Source organism: Theobroma umbraticum, unplaced genomic scaffold (genome assembly GCF_002168275.2).
Source record: "Theobroma umbraticum cultivar Fairchild unplaced genomic scaffold, ASM216827v3 scaffold_56.0, whole genome shotgun sequence".
In the NCBI taxonomy this organism is placed as follows: Eukaryota; Viridiplantae; Streptophyta; class Magnoliopsida; order Malvales; family Malvaceae; genus Theobroma; species Theobroma umbraticum.
This window is the reverse complement of record NW_018397256.1, coordinates 3,705,341-3,724,977: the sequence shown is the minus strand read 5'-3', so window position 1 is coordinate 3,724,977 and position 19,637 is coordinate 3,705,341. Positions and strand designations below refer to the sequence as shown.

The window sequence follows — 19,637 nt, the reverse complement described above, 5'->3', positions numbered from 1 at the left end:
AAAATATTATTATTTATTTATTTATTAATATTATAATAATCTCGAATCGGATCTGGACTCAGAAATATAGTCAAATACCCAACCCGAACCGCACTAAGCCCTCGGGCATCGTTCTAGTTGCAGTAATAAAAAAGCCGTAATATTGGTTGGCGTAAGGAAGGTGGGTTAGCAAAGAGACAGCCTCTCTTCGAGTTAGGGTTAGGGTTTTCTTTTCTTCATTGGGTTTCCATTTTATCAAGAGATTTAGAAGCTCCCAAACCCCTTTCGTGTAAACGCCTGCATTTCACCTCAAGCAATTTAGCGTCTGCAGCAGAAGCTTTTGCAATACAGGGTTAGCAATCTCTGCTAGTTTCACCGATTCTTCCGCCACCTAGAGTTACGTTTGACTCTCTTCAATCCTTCTCTTGTTCGTTTTCGTTACTTTTTTAAAACCTTAGGAACTTTGGATTGGGATAGCATGTTTCTGCGAAATGGGATATAATTTTATTAGCTTAATTGAATTTTAAACTCAATTAATGTTTTAAGCGTTGTGCTATCATCTCATGTAAACTAGAAAATTTGTAGTTTAATTGAATTGTATCAAAATTATTTACTTGCTTGCTTGGAAGAGATCTAAATATTGGGACTCATGCCTTTACCAATGCAATCCTCATCTAAAGTTTTAATTTGTACTAAAAATAAGACTAAGTTGATATAATGTTATTTATTGGTAGTATCATCATGAGTCAATTTTTGTAACCATTTGTCCTCCTGAGATACATTATTAGGTTGAAGCTAGACGTGCTTTTATGTGTTGGCTTGCCATTCTGTAAGTTATCCTAAATGGGTATTTTCTAGAAGATTGTCTTAGGTCTGTAATTTTTTCCCCCTTGCCAGCTAAGTTCCATTGTTTGTGTGTCATTTGTTTTTTAAAGTAATTTGTTATCAATATTTGTTTAGTGAATGTTATTCTTATATCATCATTATGTGACATTTCTTTGATTATATAGTTTCTGATGTTGTAGAAGAACTGTTGTAATTGTATCACTGGAGAAGAACAAGTGCTTGAATTAATTTAATATCTTTGTAATTGCCTTATTCACGGCATGGACAACGAGAACAATGACAATGATTTTACCTTTTGTCAGGCAAGTTAAAATTCTACATCTTTCATAAACTTAAACTATAGCTTTTTGATTGGCTGTATTGACTCAATTATCAAGAATCAGCTTTATTACTCTATTGTACGTTAAAATAAACTTGAGTACTGGATACTTTTAATTTATTATCAGAAAGTTACGTCAAATCTATGGTTTTTGATTTAGGTTGGCTTGCCTACTGATCAAAACGGTGTGGACACAACGAATCTTGTAGCTGATATTGGTGGTATTACCATCAAAGATGAATTCTCAAATAGCATTGATAGTAGTCAAAATGGTGGTTTTCTCTGGAAAGATAAACAACCAAATAATGCCACCTTGGGAAAGCAGGCTGCTGTTGGTTCTTTGACTGTCAATGTTATAGACGCATCATGTCTGAAACCATCTTGTGAATCATCGAGACAAGTAGCATCTGGAGATGCAGATGCTTCAGGAAAGAAAGCAGAAAAACCTAAAATTTCTACTAGAAAGCCTGCACCTCGGACCAAAGTTCCTTTTGAGAAAGGATATAGTCAAATGGACTGGCTTAGGCTTACTCAAACGCATCCTGACCTTGCAGGTAAGTTGTGAAACGGTTTCTTCGTGAGATTGTTTTGCATTTGCCGTATTCCTTTGAAATTGCATTGCCAACTGCACGTTACTTCAATGTTTTTACCATAAATCATGTGTTTCAGGATTGAAAGGGCAGTCAAATAGGAGGCTTATTTCAATGAGTGAAGTTAAGCAAAATCAAACAGAAGGTTCCATGTGGACTGTTCTGAAAGGACGTGTGTACAATATATCTCCATATATGAAGTTTCACCCTGGAGGTAAGGACATGATTTTCCATTGTGGGAGTTTGAACCCTTGGTGGATTCAACTCCCTGTTCTTTGATAAATTTATCGTATTTTGAGATTTATCTGGCCCAATTATATTATCCGCATTTCTCTCAGGTTGAAGTTGATGCAAATGCATATTGATTGTTTTCTGACAGTCTATTCTCTCTTTTAGTCAAGTGCTTATAGTTTTTGCAGTGTAGGAATGGGCATGTAGTTGAAGATTTATCTGCCTCTCAACTCTGTAGTTTGAAAAAAAAAATTTTCATTTTTTATTTTCTTGCTTTGGTTTTCAATGAAGATGCAAAACTTTTGAATTATACTTTATAAAACTGTTTGATTTTTCATTTTAACTATTGTACCATGAATAGACTCCAAAACTTTTTCATTTTAACTTTTCAAGCTAAATTCCTCGATTTCTTTTTTTTTTCCTCACAAATGAATAGACTCCAAAACTTTCACCGGCAGGGTAAGCACATTTAAATGCGGTCAGGTGCATATGTTGTGGTTAGTTTAATTATATTTTTGGAGTTCTTCCCTAGAATTTGGTCGAAATTTGGGTTAAAGAGCACCAAAGAAGCTAATTATGTGGTGGCAAAACAACTTTTTCTTTAGTAGAGCGATATATTCGTTGTTGTTTAATTTTTGTTGGGGGAGCTGATTGAGGTATCCTGAGGTCTCTCTGCAATATCTTCTCTATATAAAGTTAAACATAACTTTACAATTGGTCAAACTAGAGTTCTATCGAATTGTCTGTTTTTTTTTTTCCAATTTTCATGCTTAAGTATCTTCCTTTTTTGTTTTTGCCTTTTTTCTTTGAAGGCAACCACAGAGGAAACATGAAGATGAGTTTTAAGTGGTGCCTAAGAGAATGAAAAACTAATCTAATTGACATTACTGTTGATTTTGTTGATATCTTTGTGTTAAACTCATTAGCCTTTATTCTGATTCATTAGGGGTAGCTCCATGATAGTTATCCAATGACGATGCTTATTTGATGCCAAGTTCCAGGAAAAGATTTAGGAAATTTCTTGTTGTTGAGGGTTCCTCTTATTGATCATATTTTCCCTTTAAATTCTAGGGTGTTACTCTTGAAGGTTGTTATGTTTGAAGAATTCTATTAGTCATGGTAGCATCATTTAGAATATGGTGTTATTATGTTTTTTTTTTTTTTACATTATTTTATCCATGAATTTTGTAGTTTTATAATAAATATATTGTCTGAACAGGCTTATTAACCTATTTTGACCAAATCACTTTTCTCAGGTGTTGATATGCTCATGAAGGCAGTGGGAAAAGACTGCACAGCTTTATTCAGTATCCTTTTTTTTTTTTTTTTGGAAATTATTTGTTATTTTGGTTGGTCACCCCGATAATGACAAAACTTTATGCATGTTTTAGAGCTCAAATAAATTTAGACTAAGATTATAGTACTTATGTGCATTTAAATTTGACGTTTTCCATTTAGGATTTTTTTTTTTCAATTAGGTGCTGTACTAATTAGATGCTCATACTCATTTGAGATGGTCGTGCAATCAGATATAGGGAGGTCTTATCATCATATCCAAAATGTTCGGATCACATGTCCAAATTTCTTGGTGCAAGTATAAAACTGCTATTTCCTTGTCTTTTGAATGATGGAGGCAGTCCTTAACCTGTCTTTTAGACAAATACCATGCTTGGGTAAACTCAGAATTCTTACTGGAAAAATGTCTGGTGGGTACTTTGGATGATAGTGAAGGCAGTAACAGATAATAAAACTTCTTGGGACTTGGCTTCATCGGCATCACTGCTGCTGAGGGACATAGTGCAGGAAGAGAGTGCAATAATATCCTCTTAAGTGGTCAAACTCATATTATTCACATTTTATACATCTGATTTTGTACAAGATAGTGAATGAAATAAAGTTGTACGTACACATTGTGCAATAATAATATATACTAGCCGGTGATATTTATTTAGTCATATTAACCCCTTGATTTGGTGATGTGTTGGAACTCAATTTTCAAGTTGAATAAACAATTGATCTGTTTGATGTTGACCTTCCCTTCTATGGATCTATGAATTCTTACATTCAGAAATGTTTGCTGGATATGGTTGAGCATGCAAATCTATTAGTCTCTCTGTTGTGAACAGATCCAAAGTCGTCAATCCTTGTGTGGCAGTAAGAGCTAAGAAGATCGTTGTCCTGGCTGTAACATCTATGAACTTGAAGCTTGCAGGCCTGAATTTTCACCCTTTGCTCGAGATGTGAAGGGAACTTTGACAGCATCTTTGGTGGTAAATGCCTCCACCATCATTTGTCCATGGCAACCATTTCGAGCATCTCCAATGATGAATGTGAGGTTATATAACTTGTTCGGGACAAGTCAGAGAAAATGGGCAATGGCATTTTCTCTCCCTGCAAATACGAGCAACTGTGGCATGTCCAGCAGGGGCTTTGGAGCGTTTTGAATCAATGACCTCCACAGCTTTAAGTGATTCAAAGGTGCAGCCCGGGGGTGGGGATGTGAAATCCTCCTGGCGAAAGGAAGTAGGACACCTTTGTAGAGCTCACTGTGGCCGTCGACCAGACCATCTGAAATGTTTAAATAATGATTTAAACGAGTTGAGCTTAGGAAAAGTTCACAGACACTATGTTTGGGCTTTGGACTGACTGAGAAAAAATGTAGACTGGGGGTTTTACGTACACTTCTTTATCTGAAGTATTCCAAGTAACTAACTAATTTTCTCCTTAAAATTTCCACTCAAATTTAGACCATGACGAAGCCAGACAATACGAGGGCAGTGATGATTTTGCTACAAAGTGTGGATTGACATTCTGCCTTAATTTCCAATGAAAATTCTCATTTTTTCAAGGAAAATTAGATCTACAGTTGTCCATTTAGGATGCAAAATTAGGTACATGGAAGGCTACAGACAAAAGTGATTTTATTTAACGGAGAGATTGTAGTACCGAAAAAGCAAAATTAGATTGAAAAGCTTTGAACCTACTACATTTTTTTTGAATGGTTACGATCCTTCACATGTTAGCAGACACACATGATGTTTTGGATAAAACATAACTTTCGAATTGTAGTGAACTCACAAAAAACTAGTTCTTAACCAGCATGTCCTTTCAAATGCAACCATTGATTATCTATGAACACTCCACATCATGAATACACCATTTTTCTGATTCCAAAATTGATCCATTCTTAGTTTCAAGTATGAGCAAATAAACAAAAGAAGAGTAGACAAAAAAGTCAAGAAAAAGATCTTAGTTTATTTAACTTTTGAAGTCTTAAGTTTGGATAAGATAGAGTCGCATAGTCTTGATTAAATCTAACAAGATGAATCCTATATAGTGTATCAATACATCGGATATTTCCGATTACACAATGAATCATTCGAAAATGATATAATGGGATTGCCATTAAACATTATCAGCCTTGATTCCCTAGCTACCAAGGTTGAAGAGTTAAGAGAAAAATTACATGACAGCTAGAAATATAACAAGACGATGATGACTCGGCAATTAATATTTGATCTGCAAAGTAATGAAACAAGTCAAATCATTTTTATTATTTTAAGAGCGAGAAACAATTATGAATTTGACATGAGTGCTATTTATGAGACTTAGAGATGTCGGTGATGTGGCCAATCACATGACAAAAGATAATGGAAATGAGGAAAGATGGGCAGGACAAGGCTAAAGTGAAGGGAAATGAAGCAGTAAGAATTCTCTTTCCCTAGTTTGGTTGGGTGCAATCTCGTCGAATTTCACCTTGATTTCCTGTCAAAACCCCTACACGGCCTAGCTTGGTAATGGCAGCCACAAAAGCATTTTGAAAAGCTGCATTGTTTGAAGCGAAAAGTTTGACAGTGTTTCTTGATCTGCGATCAGTAAATAGTATCTGATCAGAGGTGAAGAGACCCTTTCCTTGCTGAAGATTCTTGTAGTAGACATTGTCGAATATCCGAGGTGTGGTTGGGTCCATGTTGATGGCAATTCTGGGGTCAACATTTCTGGGGCACATTTGCCTAAGCTGCAAAGCGTATGCAAAGTTGAGAGAAGGGTCAATCTTGCTCCGGGGGCTGAAGTTGTAGATTCGATTGGAGAAACGCCCGCAATGGGAGAATCCCAGGGTGTGTGCACCTGTTCAAAACATCACAACCAACCCTAAGTATATGTTCAAAGTTGGGAGGTGAATTAGAGATTGCATGGTTATGACTAAGAAATGCAAGAGAAGGTGAATGGTTTACCTGATAATGCAATCATATCGGTCTGAGTGAGGCCGTGCCTGGCAAACATGGAATTGAGCTGGTCTAAGTTAAAGTCAGGGTGAGGAAGCTGATTTTCAACACTGGCTTTTGTGGATATCCTCCCATCACGTCTTCCCAACTCCACTCGATAATTCGGTCCTCCGGTCTGAACGAAATTAATTCATTAATTTATTAATTAATTAATTTATATATATATATATATATATATATACTTTTTGTCCGCAACAGAAATAACACTTTAGATTAAAATATGACAAGGAGATTTCTTTTAAATAATAACTAAATTCAAATGATATTTTCCTGGGATTTAATAAAAATATATACATAAATTTCTATTAATAAATTAAAAATATGTAAAATTTTCAATATAATTCGATGTTTTAAAAGTTGAACCCATCGCTGAATTGAAAAGCAATCGAAAAGTCAAATGTTTATTGTATTTAACATTTATTTAATACCAAAATCATATTTTAAAAAACACTTCCCTCTCCAATCCGATTTTAAAAACATTGGTATAATTCATATGGCATGTATAAAGGATTGAATAAAAATTAAAGTCTAACTAATTTTTTTTAAAAAATAGAATACAAGTTACAAAACACTTAAAAGGAATTAGATAATTAGAAAAAAAAAAAGGAAGAGCAGAGAATATTACATGCATAATTCATTCTGCAATTCTCAAAAAGAAATTGATCCTGTGAAAAAAAAAATAACAACTAAATTTTCTTTCATTATATTCTAAAAATATATATTTTATAAGTATAGAAAGAGTTTACTCCTCGCAATGATTAGTATACATCAGTATACATGTTCATTAAGAAAAAGATAAATTCAAAATTTAAAGTGTTAAAAAATAGAATTTAATATTCGATATTAAAAAGAGTAAAAGAAGCAAATTATTAATCAAAATTAGAACTAAAAATGTGAGCAAAATTATAAAATTAGCGTATCAATTATAAAGTCTTGTAAAGGTAGTCAACTTATACTCCTTTTATCTCCTAAACATGTACAGTATGCTAATGTAATTTTTAACTATGGCTTCATTTTATTTTAATATATTATTGATTAAAATATGAAAAAAAATACTTTCTAAAATTCTTGAAATGAAGAGTTGTTCATACATATTTATAAAAATTCAATTTAATAAATATTTAAACAATCGAAGATAAAAATTTAAAGAAATTAGGCCATAAAAAAAATCAAATTCAAACATTATTTAGGAGAGGGAATTAGGAGTAAATGTGAAGATGGAGGAGTGAGAAACAAAAATGCATGGTTTGTTGAAAAGTAGAGATAGAAATAAAGATTGCATGTATACCAAGGCTATGACATCTCTAGTGGCAAGAGCTAGAATGTCTGCACATGAAACTTTGTTTCGGCACCGAGGATTACTATCAAGAGCCGCCTTGGCTTTGATCACTGTGTCGAATCCATCTCCCGCTAGGGATGTGTCATCAGGATGATCCTTCTCCGCGTTCCCATTGCCCGCCAGCATCACCGAAGCATCACATCCCTATATGTATAGATACACACACACACACACACGAGAGAGAGAGAGTGGGTGAGTACGTAAGGACAGATACGGGGACGGCCAATAATAGATACAAAGTCTTAAGCAATTAATTCACTTCACTTACACGAACAAAGCAATCGTGGAAGAAGAGCCGAAGAGTTCCGGGAGCTGTGACAAAGGTTTGCTGGAACTTCGTTTGGACTGCAGAGCGGACAATAGACTCAACATTGGGGCATGTTTTTCTATAGAAGTCTGGTCTAAGCCGAGTCTGAGCAGAAGCGATTGTGAAGAGGAGAGGAAGAAGGATACATGAGACAACAATTATGCTTTTGTTTTCCATGACTTAGCTTTTCTTCCTTCACATGGATTGAGTTGGTCCATTGCATTATGTATTTTATAGAGAGACTTTAGAGCGGAACATGGCTGCATATGCACCCTCCATCTGGAGGCTTGAAAAATCACTATATATTGTTATCACGTTCTCAAGCAACATTATTACAAAATATTAAAATGTTTTGGAGCCTTGTGCAAATGATTGGGCCTTGGACAGATTATGGGTCTTTTCTTTATTTATTTGTTTTATGTTTCGGCTCCGGGTTGGGAGGGATAACATGCAAATAAGTTCATGCAGGAGCACAAGGAGATGATCTAAGCCTTCAATTTGGATCTCTATTTTAATTTAGTTTTGTGAAATAAACAACGGGAGAGCAAGGCCAACGCGTGTACAATATGCCAACTCAACTGCATGTTAGTGCCCAACCACTCCCAAAACAAAAGTCCAATCGAAAAGCGTTTAGAGAGGCCAAGAGGCAAAGAAGAATTCCATGTCCTTTTGTTGCGGTAGGCTAGCTGTATATGAATTGTGGAGGCTGTTGATACTCTAGAATTTGCCAATTAACTAAAGATATTGGAATTAAGAGTCGACAGCATCACTATGATTCACAATATCATCTTATCAATCTAAGTCCCTCTCCCATGGATTACGGAAATCGTAAGCCTATTTCCATTATTGTTTACTTCTTTAATCTATATATATATATATATATATATATATATATATTCTGCTGTGGCCTGTTTTGGCCTTCGGATTTCAAAGGCTTTGCCAAATCAGCGGGCTAAGATTCCAAATTTGCAAACGTGCTTCTCTTACAGTCTAAATTGGGTTTTGTTTTTATTCATCTATCTGATTTGATTTCATTCATTTGATTAATTTTTTTTTTAAAAAAATTTTAATTATTCTTTTATTACAATCAATCAAATCTTTCTACTTATATTTTACTTAAAATAATCTCTTGTAAGTAATGATTAATTAATTATTATTAATTAAAATATTTTTAATATAATAATATTAATATAAAAAATAAAAAATATCACATAATTATATCATGATGTCACATTAATATATTACACTATCATTTGTTATGATACATCAATGTCCAATGACATTTTAATTAATAATGAATCAATCATTAATCATTAATGTTTATTTAACTTAAAAAATAAAAATATAAACTTAATTGAATACAATAAAAAATTAAAATTTTATTTAAATTTTCTAAAATAATTAATTTTTTTTTTTTTACAAATTTTAGTTGAGTCTTTCTAAAAACAATCAATCCCTTTTTTTTTTTTTGGTTAAAAAAGATTACCCTTGACCTGATCATGTGATTTACTTAACTCATATCATCAGGTTTTGGAGACCATATAATCTAAAATCCAGTTGTTACATTTCCTATATATAAGCTCTACTATTTTCTTTAAGTTGATTAAAGATACCCAAGGAATTTTGTTCAGAAACTTGTCTCCAAAAGAGAAGAAAAGATAAATAATCCAACAGAATTCAATTAGTAGATTCTTACAAAGCCTGAGCCGCTGTTGAAATCACCACACAGCCCAGCCCGTAGCTCATCCGCAGCTGGAATAACAGTGTCTTTTAACATCAGCAACAACAAGAAGAAAGAAGAATAACAATTGCTCCCAAATACAATAGCAGCAAAGGAACAACGAACTTTTGCACAAGAGGAGACTCCATTGAAAAGATGCAATTTCACATCCACCATACATCAGTAATTCTATTTTAAGCTTTGTTTGGTCCACTGACACTCTCCAAATACTGTCATCCATTTGTACTTTTGGCTAAAAAACAGTCATCGCCGGAGCAACATTATTTGACAATGTCCTAGCTACTCGTGAATCCATTCTTCAACCAACAAAAATCCAGGTCAATAGAATTGTACCGTCCGGATCCATCCACATGTTGCATCATAATACCTGCATGCGCGGTAGATTCCATTAGAAATGACTACTGATTGCTTGATAACAAAGAGGTTCATCAACTTGACTGTTGTAAGCAAAACAGAATCACTTGTAGCTAATACAAAAACAGCACTATCCCTACCTACAAAACATGTTCAGGGTAGTTATAGCCAAAGACAAATACTGCAATGTTCCCTACTTTTAAATAATATAAGAGCACATACATGCAAAAGAACTAAAAGAAACTGATTGAAACCACTACAAAGCCAAAAATTATGGCCACTTAAAAACAGAGAAGTTAATCAACAGCTTGGGACAATCAAATATCTTATATATGTTTAGGGTTTATATACACTGTCAATCAACCACAAAATCACACATCATTAGTAAGTTAAAACACTTTACATCCTTAAAAATAAAAATCGATCATTTATAACATTTAATTATACAAAAAAATAAAATCATTTTTCCTTCTATTTGAACTCACTCTCACCAATTCTCTCAAAGAGAATTTAGATCTAACAAATAGCATTGCAAGAACAGCAGTGGTCAGAGTTCCGAACACATGCCCATAAAACCACAAAGCACATAATTGCACATGCCATTATCAAGAGAGACCTTGGAGATTATGTTGTATCTTGCAAAGCAAATATCACAGAATGTGCCGATTGCATACGGTTCTAACCCTTCAAAACTTGGCTTTCTCTTTCGCTTTATCCCTCCCACGTTTCCATCCTGCTGATGTGCTTCCATTTTCATTGTTGTTAACACGCATTTTCTTTCAAGTGATGATCTGCTTTTAACTAAACCAAGATGCTTAGTAATTCTGATATTTCACATCCTCTCGATAATCGAATCCACTTCATGAGGCAAAGCGGTTCATGACTCAGATGCAAAGGATGCAAGGACTTTCGCATTGTGGTTTATGGACATGTGTTCGTAACTCTGTTAAAATTTCATCTTATAAAATTTAAATTTAAATATTTTACGTCTACAAGCTTTATCATCAACTTTTTATAAAGAATACAGAGGAAGACACAAGCAAGGGCTAGATGCTGAAGAGAATGACTAGCTAAAAAAAAAGCAAAGAGATATTTAGTTTGAGAGCAAGCACCAAGCAATAGTTAAAAAAAATAGAAGCAGCAGTGTCCTTTAACCAAGACTAGACGAAAGAGTGAAAAAGTAAAGTAGAAAGGATTTGGACTTCAAAGCTTTTCACATTAAGAATCTCCACGCAAAAGCAAGTCAGGGAGGTCAATGCACTACCAAGGTAAACAAAAAGAATTACCTTGTCCAATCCAATCACAAATGGAAATATGCAGGTATCAAGGAAAGTAAAATAAGTTGTATTCTTGTTCTTTGTTTGCATTTTCGGATGTAATAAGTTTCTTTTTTAATTATTATCATTATTTTATCAAAGTTTAATAAAGTTTTTAGTTGCAAGTTCTTATATTTATCTATAAGTTTATATTTTTTATAGACAACGTTCTAAATCTGCATCAAGGATTTTCATTTTAGATGTTCATTTTATATGGTTGGCAGTAGTGCTTCATAGTAATTACAAGTTTATTTTTTTTAAGATAAAAAAGTCCCATTTACCGTTTCTTCTCTATAAAGAAGAAAAAAACCCCACAAACACTCATGTTATGTTCGCTTTCCATTTCCAAAAACACTCTCCAAACAAATTTATTGGCTGATTTGAAATAATAGACTATACTGTCTTTTACTACAATAATTAGAAGCCAAACTTCCACACATTTGCTAACAGGCAATACTCAATGAATCAAGTAAATGTGGAGGGAAGGCCAATACTGACATGTGTATGAACTAGACTGGGTGTTTAAACCACAGTAACAGGTTTTGACGTGGTTACAGTTGCAGTTTGCAGATGTTTCAAGTGTTAGATAGATCTCAGGCAACAGGGTTGAGCCTTTTTTTTCCTTTTTCTTAGATGCACAAATTTACAGGGAAAACATACAGATTTGACATTTGGAATTACAAGTCATATATTTCATCAGTTTTGAGTAATCTACATTTGTTCTTGGAGTAGTTCAATAACACCCCTCTATTTACGTCCACTCAAATAATTTTACTAATTTTTTTAATTTGAATTCACCTTATTTTAGACAAAGTAGGTTAAACTCAAGTCAAACCAGTAGTTTATAATTACTTCTTTTTACACTAAGACTCCTTTTTTTTTTTACCAGTTTACACTAAGACTCCTATCCTAAGTAAACCATTCCCCTTTAAGCTTATAGAAGTATAAATAATCAGTCATAACAGTTCATGCACCGATAGCAATGAAACAGAAAAGAAAACTAATTGCTTCCATTTAAGTTTGGTTGTTTTGCTCTTGCATTAGTGTCATTAGGTTGAGACTCCTTTCCTCATTCCTTATGCAACATCCAACATGCATGAGGATCTATGCTCCTAAAGCAGCAGCAACCTGCCCTCATCCAACTTCAGAGAAGAGAGAGAAAGAGGGCAAATAGGTGTAGAACCAGAGAGAAGGAATATAAGGGGCATTGATACAACACAATACTCCTTCATCAAGTACACAAAGTTTACAAGCCACACACTTCCTTGGCCTCAATATCACAACCAGATCAGAAAAAGATCTAAGTTGCATATAAGTTCACATTGCTTGTCACAATTTGAGGTTGAATTTCTACTTGGGCTTGAAAATAAAATTGGGGGGAAGAAGAAAAAAGCATGGAAGTAGCAGAACAGTGTTATTCTTGGTCCATGGCTAGTTTGACTCTTGCATAACTGTGCCAATAGGCACATGAATCAGGCCTTCACCAGAAATGCCAGAAAAAACACTAATGGACCAAACCTTTACATATTGGCATAAGTAACCTATCACCCAATGTTTAGAAAGAGAGAGAGAGAGAGAGAGAGAGATCAGAATTTAGAGTGCTGCTTTTAAACATTCAGCAAAAATTACCTGTACGTAATATTGACCACAGAAATGGATCTTTCAGCTGCCCAGGAGGACTTTCTGAGGATCAAGTTGCCCGCTACAATAACTAGAAGGAACAGCAGAAAGTTCTTGCCTTCCTCTCCATTCCTCACCAGGTTTCAATGTGATAGGTTTCTCAATAGCAGCAGCCTCCACGCAGAGCATATGCTTGTATTCATCATCTCCAAAATCAGCCATAGCCTTTGCCTTTTTATCCCAAGGATTCCACACCACTGCATGCAAAAACAATAAAAACATTAGTGCAAAGAACAGCTTTGGGATATTAACGTGTGAAAGGCATTCCATGCTACCCTTTTTTTGCATTTAATATATGCTGAGAGAAACTAGTGGCAACTGAAGTTCATGATATCTACAGGAACTGGAAAAAAACTCAAGCTGAAGTTCATGATACATATCAAGCATAGATCTGAAAAGAGAAAGAGAAAGTAATTCCCACAACTAGTGGCAATCATCTAACAATAATCTACATATCAAGCATATAGATCTGAAAAAGTAAAGAGAAAGTAATTCCCACAACCGGTGGCAATCATCTAACAATTATCTACTCAAGTTCACAGTCATAACTCATGTTAAAGTATTCTTATGCCCAAGAAAAAAGACAAAGTAGTTCCTCTACTATTAAGTAGCAATCAAAAACATGATAAAGCTCTATTTTTAAGTTCTGACCATGTAAATATGAATTATACTTGTTTATGTGATTGGGAGTATCAACAGAAACATTGCTTAAATATAATAAAAATCAGGCCCCCATGTACATAAAAGCAAGGACGTCAATAAAAAAGCAGCTGGACAAAATAAATCTCACCAGCATCAGGTAGTCCGTCTTTGCGTATTACAAAGGTTCTCTTCTTTTCATGATCCAGAATTGCAATTTTTGTAGGAGTACTAAGGTATATCTTGTCCAACTGTTTAACCACAATTAGAATATGTAAACAGTAAACCAAATTTAAGTGTGAACAGGTGAGAAAAAGTCATAATGAACTCACTTCTGTTTCAAATGTTATTGCATCTCCCTGTTCAGTAAAACGCTCCTTGTTCTGTAAGTTATCCAGATAATCAAGTGTCTCTAATCCTTCAACACGAACTTCACTGAATGCAAGCAACTAAGATATTTTAAATACTAATAGTATGAGCTCATCCACTGCCCAAGAATAATGTACAGTCATGAAATTAGACAATCATCAATTAACATGTTCTAGCATGAATCAGTTTTACCAGTTGAGTTGCAATACCATACTAAATGAGAAGAAACAAGCACCGACTCAATTAGTGCCTACACAATAATTAGTTAGATGAATTAATGAACTTCAAGAGGGTTAGACGTTTGCCAGATTAATTTTGAAGAAGCTGCCACGAAAGGCCTAAACTTTTACAACAATAATGCTTCACAGATCAAACAGTCATGATTCACGAACCAAATTTTATCCTAAAACTCTAAGAGAGTCTGCTATCAGAATAACTCTATCCATAAATTTTATGTGACAGTTTTTTAATTTGTTTGTTTGGGATGGGATAATGTTACACAAGAGCAATAATAAGAAGGATCATGCAACAAACAGGACTTCAGCATTGCTTGAAAATATTTTTAAGAACAGAAAACTAAATGAATGGCAAAAGCAATAACCATATATTTTCACTACGTCTACCCTTCATGGATGAATTAACTTCTCAATCAAAATGAAGATGGGTTCCTCAAATGAGTTACCTTTCACAATAAATTTGACTCTACCATTCAAAGACCAAGAGACCTATTACAAATTAGATCCCAATTTATTTAGGAAAGTACCGGATAACTGAAAACCTTTTACCAATCAGCAACGCCGAAAAAGTTATTAAACAAATGAACTTTAAGGATCATCACTCATTTGTTAAAACAGCTAAGCCTGCACTCAGTCTTTTAAGCTTTCAACACATCAGAGACATGCTTTATTGCCTCAAGAGTGTGGACTAGTCAAAAACCGCAATAAGACTAGTGCTAACCAAAGCAGTTCTGACAAGAAAACATGCCAATATATTAAACTACACCTTTAACACACACATTCTGTGCATGTTGAATAGTCAGTACATTATTGCTCATTCTCTTGTTTTATTCATATATTCATCAACTGGTTTTGCATTTTGTATATTAAATGTTAACCCTACATGACCAAATGTTGTATTTGTAATTAAAATATCCACCTTATAAAATACTTGGAGAAACCTAAAAAGATTGATGGCTTTCTATCGTAGTATGGATAAACCAAGCTTTACCAGATCCATCGTACACCACAGCAAGTGTACGGCTATGTGTATGTAGTACGGTAATTTGATTGGCACGAGGTACGAAGGGATAGGCTACTTCAAATCACTAATTCGGATCATGGTATGGTTGGAATTCTTGTTTGGGTCGTTTTGATAATATAGATGTAACAATATATAATTCTAACATTTATATAAATAAATCTAATATTAACAAATAAATACTTAAAGAAAAATATTAAATTTAAGAATAAATCCATGACTGTAATAATAGAGGTTCCAGAACACAAAGCTAGCAAATAAAACTAAAATCAAATAAAGAAAGAGAAACTACAAAAATAACACTTAAATTACATGATCTAAACCTGATAATTGTATTTTCCTTTTTGAGAAAACTAAGAATTATTGCTGTTACCTTAATATATATCTTATTAATTATGAATGACCAACAAGATCTTTTCTCTCTAAAATAATATAAAATTTTCAACATGTAAAAACTTGGCTTCTTGTAAATACTAGGAGGATCAGGTAACTTTAACATTTAACATGTTTTAAGTTTTTAAACCCTTGAATTAATAGAAATGTCTATTTTCTTCTTGTCATAAGAACATTTGGTTGCTGCTGTCAAGGGTCAAGAACAACAAGTGGATACCGGAGGGGGTCATCGTGGAAAGCAAGTGTGGCTTTAAATGAGCAGGCGGGAGAAAATCTGGTACTCCACTTTTCACAAACTGGATCACGAGCACAACACAATTAGGATGGTCCGATCCAACACGTGATTCAAAGGGGGGTAGGGCAAATTAGTAAAAATATAAACAAAGTTCCCCATCTCCCAACCTTCCACAAATAACAAGTCAAAGGAAACCCAAACCCTACCATTATTGCTCAACGCGTCAAACACAAAACAAGCTTGCAACAATGGAGAGAATTTTAGACCTTCCACAAATAACAAGTCAAAGAAAAACCCAAACCCTACCATTATTGCTCAATGCGTCAAACACAAAACAAGCTTGCAATAATGGAGAGAATTTTAGACCCGTTATCAACTAGAAGTCAGTAGCTCAGAACAGAAATTTCACAACTACTCATAGTTTAGCCATTAAAACTTAATGATAATAAACTAAAATACATAAACTGTGACACTGGGAGAACTAAATAGAAGCTACGAAGAGAACATAAAACCAAATCATGCGATTTTTATCTCAGAAAAGACAAGGTTGCAGTCATGGTGAGAATATTAGACTATGGTATCAACTAGAAGCCGGTTGCATGAAAAGAGATTTAGCCAATTATGATAATTAAATCTTAATGCGAAAGAACTAGAATACACAAATGCGACAATGGGAGAAGATAGCGGAACCTATGAATGTAAGAAGATAAGATTAAAGATATGCAAATATAAATCTGGAAGTAGTCATATCACTGAGCATCATATCATAGACAGGATTAAATATGAAGCAAATCTTTTTATTTACCTGATGTCAGAAACAGAAAAATAAGTGTGATATGCAAATGTGAATGTAAATGGCTTCCCATCAGTATTTGTATTCCTGATGCGAGACGTTAACATTAGATCTCCTCCCGGGCCCAAAGCTACCCTCAGGCGGAACTCATAACTGAGATAGAAAATAAATCCATGAAGACAAGTTAATTTGTCCAACAGAATGAGGAAACAAAGATTTTACTAGGGATCTCTCTACACAAATTGATGATAAAAGATTATAAAAAAAAAAAAAAACCACAACCTGTGAGGCCAAATCTTCATATCTTCTTCAGAAGACCTAAGGATCAAATCAATGTGAGCTTTACTGGATGAGTTTGTTGGAAAGGCAGGTCGATCAGTGTCAATGCTCCAAAATCTATTTCTAGCAAATCCATGCTGCTCAAGAGGACCATGATTTGAAAACTGCAAACACAGAGCAGGTTTTCATGACCAGGATGATCATGGTCAAAACAAGCAAGGACAATAGCAGATATGCACATACTTGAGGGAAGCATATTGGTATTCCTCCACGGATGGCTTTCGGAGGCTTGAATAATGCCTGCAGAAAATGAGTATCTGGTACATTAGATACAAAAATACACATAACCTCTAAATGTTGTCTTCTCAAATGCTTGCATTTGTATATGCAAGTGTTCACTTTTAATGTTTTTTTTTTTTTCTAGGAAGGTTCATCTGTAAAATTTTCAAGTCATATATCATTTTATACTTGATGAACCAAAAACTTTCTTCTCCCTTATCTTCTATTACTACTGAAAGGAACAAAATTGTCATAGAAGCTATGTTCAACGCAAGATTTCATTGGCTGAAGAACATTAAGTTACCGTACAGCTCTTTTTGCCTCAAAATATATAAAGTATTTCATTTCATAATACGGTGCAGGGTTTCAAACAAATTTATACAAGTTTATTCAATTTTTCAAACATGTCATTATTTTAAACTTACTTTTCTGAACAGTGAATCTGTGGGTTCAAATGATTGCAATACGTACAAATCTGCTCTTCATGTCTCAAATGTGGTTCAGAATGATTTACAACCTAGAAAACTGCTAATCCATCAACTATTGCAATTGCTTACAGACTCAAGAGAAAGATCTGGGTTAAACAGGACAACATGGGAAGCAAAAATGCTTTCATTAAAAATGATGAAATACCATAAGGATTTCAGTACCAAAATAGTTTACCGCCGCAAAGGCCTTTACATAAATTAAGCACCCTTCAGACATCCGCACCTTAGAACCATTATCACGGAAAGCATGAATTGCATCTGTTTCCTAACTCACCTAAAACTACAGCCCTGAAACTAACGTGATCCATATTTGGAAGCTTTCCAATGTTTTAAAATCTGGTAGTGAATTAATAAAGTATAACTCACTACTAAAATTTGCTTATGCAATATCACTTATTTCATATTCCAACAATATATTTAAACATCACACTTCATATTCAATAAAGAAAACTACTATCACTGAATAGCACCTTACTACTGACGAAAAGCAACTCCTCTCCATGGTCATTCTTCCAAGATGTCACATGGCCTCCAAACAAATAAACCTGAAAACCCCGCAGCAATAAAAATAAATAAAAAATAAAAAAGAAATTTGATTTCTTGAAAAAAAAAAAAGGAGAGAGAGAAATTCAAGAAACCAGAGAGAATAAAAATTAAATTGAAAGAAACGAAATAAGAAGAGCTCAGATCAAATTGAACAGATCCTGAAACAAAAAAGAAGAACGGAAGTCTTAACAATATTACCTCGGCGGAGCTGCCACGTGTCTCACGGAGGATTATTTTGTCAAGGCCGTTAACACCCTGGGACAACTCAACGGGGACTCTCTCGCTCGACATCGAATTAACTCACTGATGCTTTGAGATTTTATTTATTTCACAATTTAAAAAAAAAAAAAAAGAGGAAGAATAAAAAAGTGCCCGATTCTAAATTGTTCTAAAGAAATCAAAAATCAAATGAAATTCGTAAAATTTGTAGCTCTGCCTTTTGTTTATTCTTGAATTACTATAAGCAAATGTTCAAGTTCAACAGTGTCAAGCTCTCTCTTTTCCTTTTTCTTCTCGTGCTCTTGCACTTTCCTTTCTCTCTCTTTCTTTTATTACTTTTCCCCGCAGATTTTACTCCATAAAGACAAAGCGTTGAATCTACATCGCCACCCTCTGGACGGCTAAACGTTGCGCTAGAAGGGCCGAGAGGGGCCCGGAAGAGAAGTTTAGCTAAAGGCTACATGGCCCAATATCGTAGTTGCCAACCCGACATGCCAGTCACCTGTGCCCACGAAAGTCAGGAATAAGTAGGGCTATGAACAGTTTGGAGAAGAAAAACCAAATCAAACCGGTTGGTTCATTTGGTTTGGATTGGTTTAGTTCAATCCTTGGAGAATATTATCTCATCCAATTCTATAACCGTGTTCAGACCTCTTGTCTTATGTCCAGCACATGAAGCAGATTTTGTATCACTAACTTCCTTGTGGAAGCACACATTAAAGTTACCATCGAACATCTGTTGCACTGCCATTTCCCGTTAAAGTTACCTTGCGTCCATTATGAATTTCTTCATAATTTTTTATTTGTGGCTTATCCTGGCACACGTGGATAGTCGTGCCAAAGTCCAAAATCATACGACCAATCATTGGATTTAGTAGGAGTTAAGCATCTTTCAGAAACCATACTAATATGCAAATTTTAAATCATTGCAATAATTTCATCACGATCATTTTCAATCAGATTTTTAGTATTGGTATGCTTTAATTTTTGTTTTTTCTTGAATTTGCATTCAAGATTGAGATGACTTTTCTTTCAACCAGAGTAACAAGGTCTGCCCTTTATTTTTCTTTTGTGTCAAAATTGTTGGAATCATGATATTTCCTTTTAGTTACACCAAAATTATTGCAAAGTGAAATCTTCTATGGTATGCAA

The 19,637-nt window shown here is 34.3% G+C and overlaps 3 protein-coding genes across 7 annotated transcripts; 1 reads left to right on the top strand and 2 right to left on the bottom strand.

The window, feature by feature from the left end:
- The first annotated feature begins 132 nt into the window (after nucleotides 1–132).
- Nucleotides 133–3,920, top strand: RLF (reduced lateral root formation). 4 transcript variants are annotated; one of them, XM_021421494.2, is made up of 6 exons: nucleotides 133–331; nucleotides 1,005–1,127; nucleotides 1,305–1,698; nucleotides 1,814–1,948; nucleotides 3,222–3,272; nucleotides 3,622–3,920. In XM_021421494.2, exons 2-6 carry the CDS (start codon nucleotides 1,086–1,088, stop codon nucleotides 3,708–3,710), a joined length of 711 nt encoding a protein of 236 aa, XP_021277169.1. In that variant the 5' UTR covers nucleotides 133–331; nucleotides 1,005–1,085; the 3' UTR covers nucleotides 3,711–3,920. The 4 variants fall into 4 exon arrangements, with proteins under 4 accessions (XP_021277169.1, XP_021277165.1, XP_021277166.1 ...); XM_021421490.2 differs by having other exon boundaries at nucleotides 133–375; XM_021421491.2 differs by having other exon boundaries at nucleotides 133–375; nucleotides 990–1,127.
- A 1,497-nt stretch (nucleotides 3,921–5,417) lies between these two features.
- LOC110411012 (Peroxidase superfamily protein) lies at nucleotides 5,418–8,082 on the bottom strand. Its single transcript, XM_021420998.1, has 4 exons — nucleotides 7,859–8,082; nucleotides 7,540–7,734; nucleotides 6,201–6,366; nucleotides 5,418–6,093 (listed from the first exon to the last, which is right to left on the bottom strand). The coding sequence occupies exons 1-4, from the start codon at nucleotides 8,072–8,074 to the stop codon at nucleotides 5,687–5,689; spliced, it is 984 nt and encodes a 327-aa protein (XP_021276673.1). The 5' UTR covers nucleotides 8,075–8,082; the 3' UTR covers nucleotides 5,418–5,686.
- A 1,450-nt stretch (nucleotides 8,083–9,532) lies between these two features.
- Nucleotides 9,533–18,875, bottom strand: LOC110410450 (Galactose mutarotase-like superfamily protein). 2 transcript variants are annotated; one of them, XM_021420140.2, is made up of 9 exons: nucleotides 18,465–18,875; nucleotides 18,191–18,319; nucleotides 17,197–17,253; nucleotides 16,957–17,117; nucleotides 16,687–16,827; nucleotides 13,960–14,062; nucleotides 13,779–13,878; nucleotides 12,938–13,185; nucleotides 9,533–10,005 (listed from the first exon to the last, which is right to left on the bottom strand). In XM_021420140.2, the coding sequence occupies exons 1-8, from the start codon at nucleotides 18,555–18,557 to the stop codon at nucleotides 12,971–12,973; spliced, it is 999 nt and encodes a 332-aa protein (XP_021275815.1). In that variant the 5' UTR covers nucleotides 18,558–18,875; the 3' UTR covers nucleotides 9,533–10,005; nucleotides 12,938–12,970. The 2 variants fall into 2 exon arrangements, with proteins under 2 accessions (XP_021275815.1, XP_021275816.1); XM_021420141.2 differs by having other exon boundaries at nucleotides 18,191–18,265; nucleotides 18,465–18,865.
- Nucleotides 18,876–19,637: the final 762 nt, after the last annotated feature.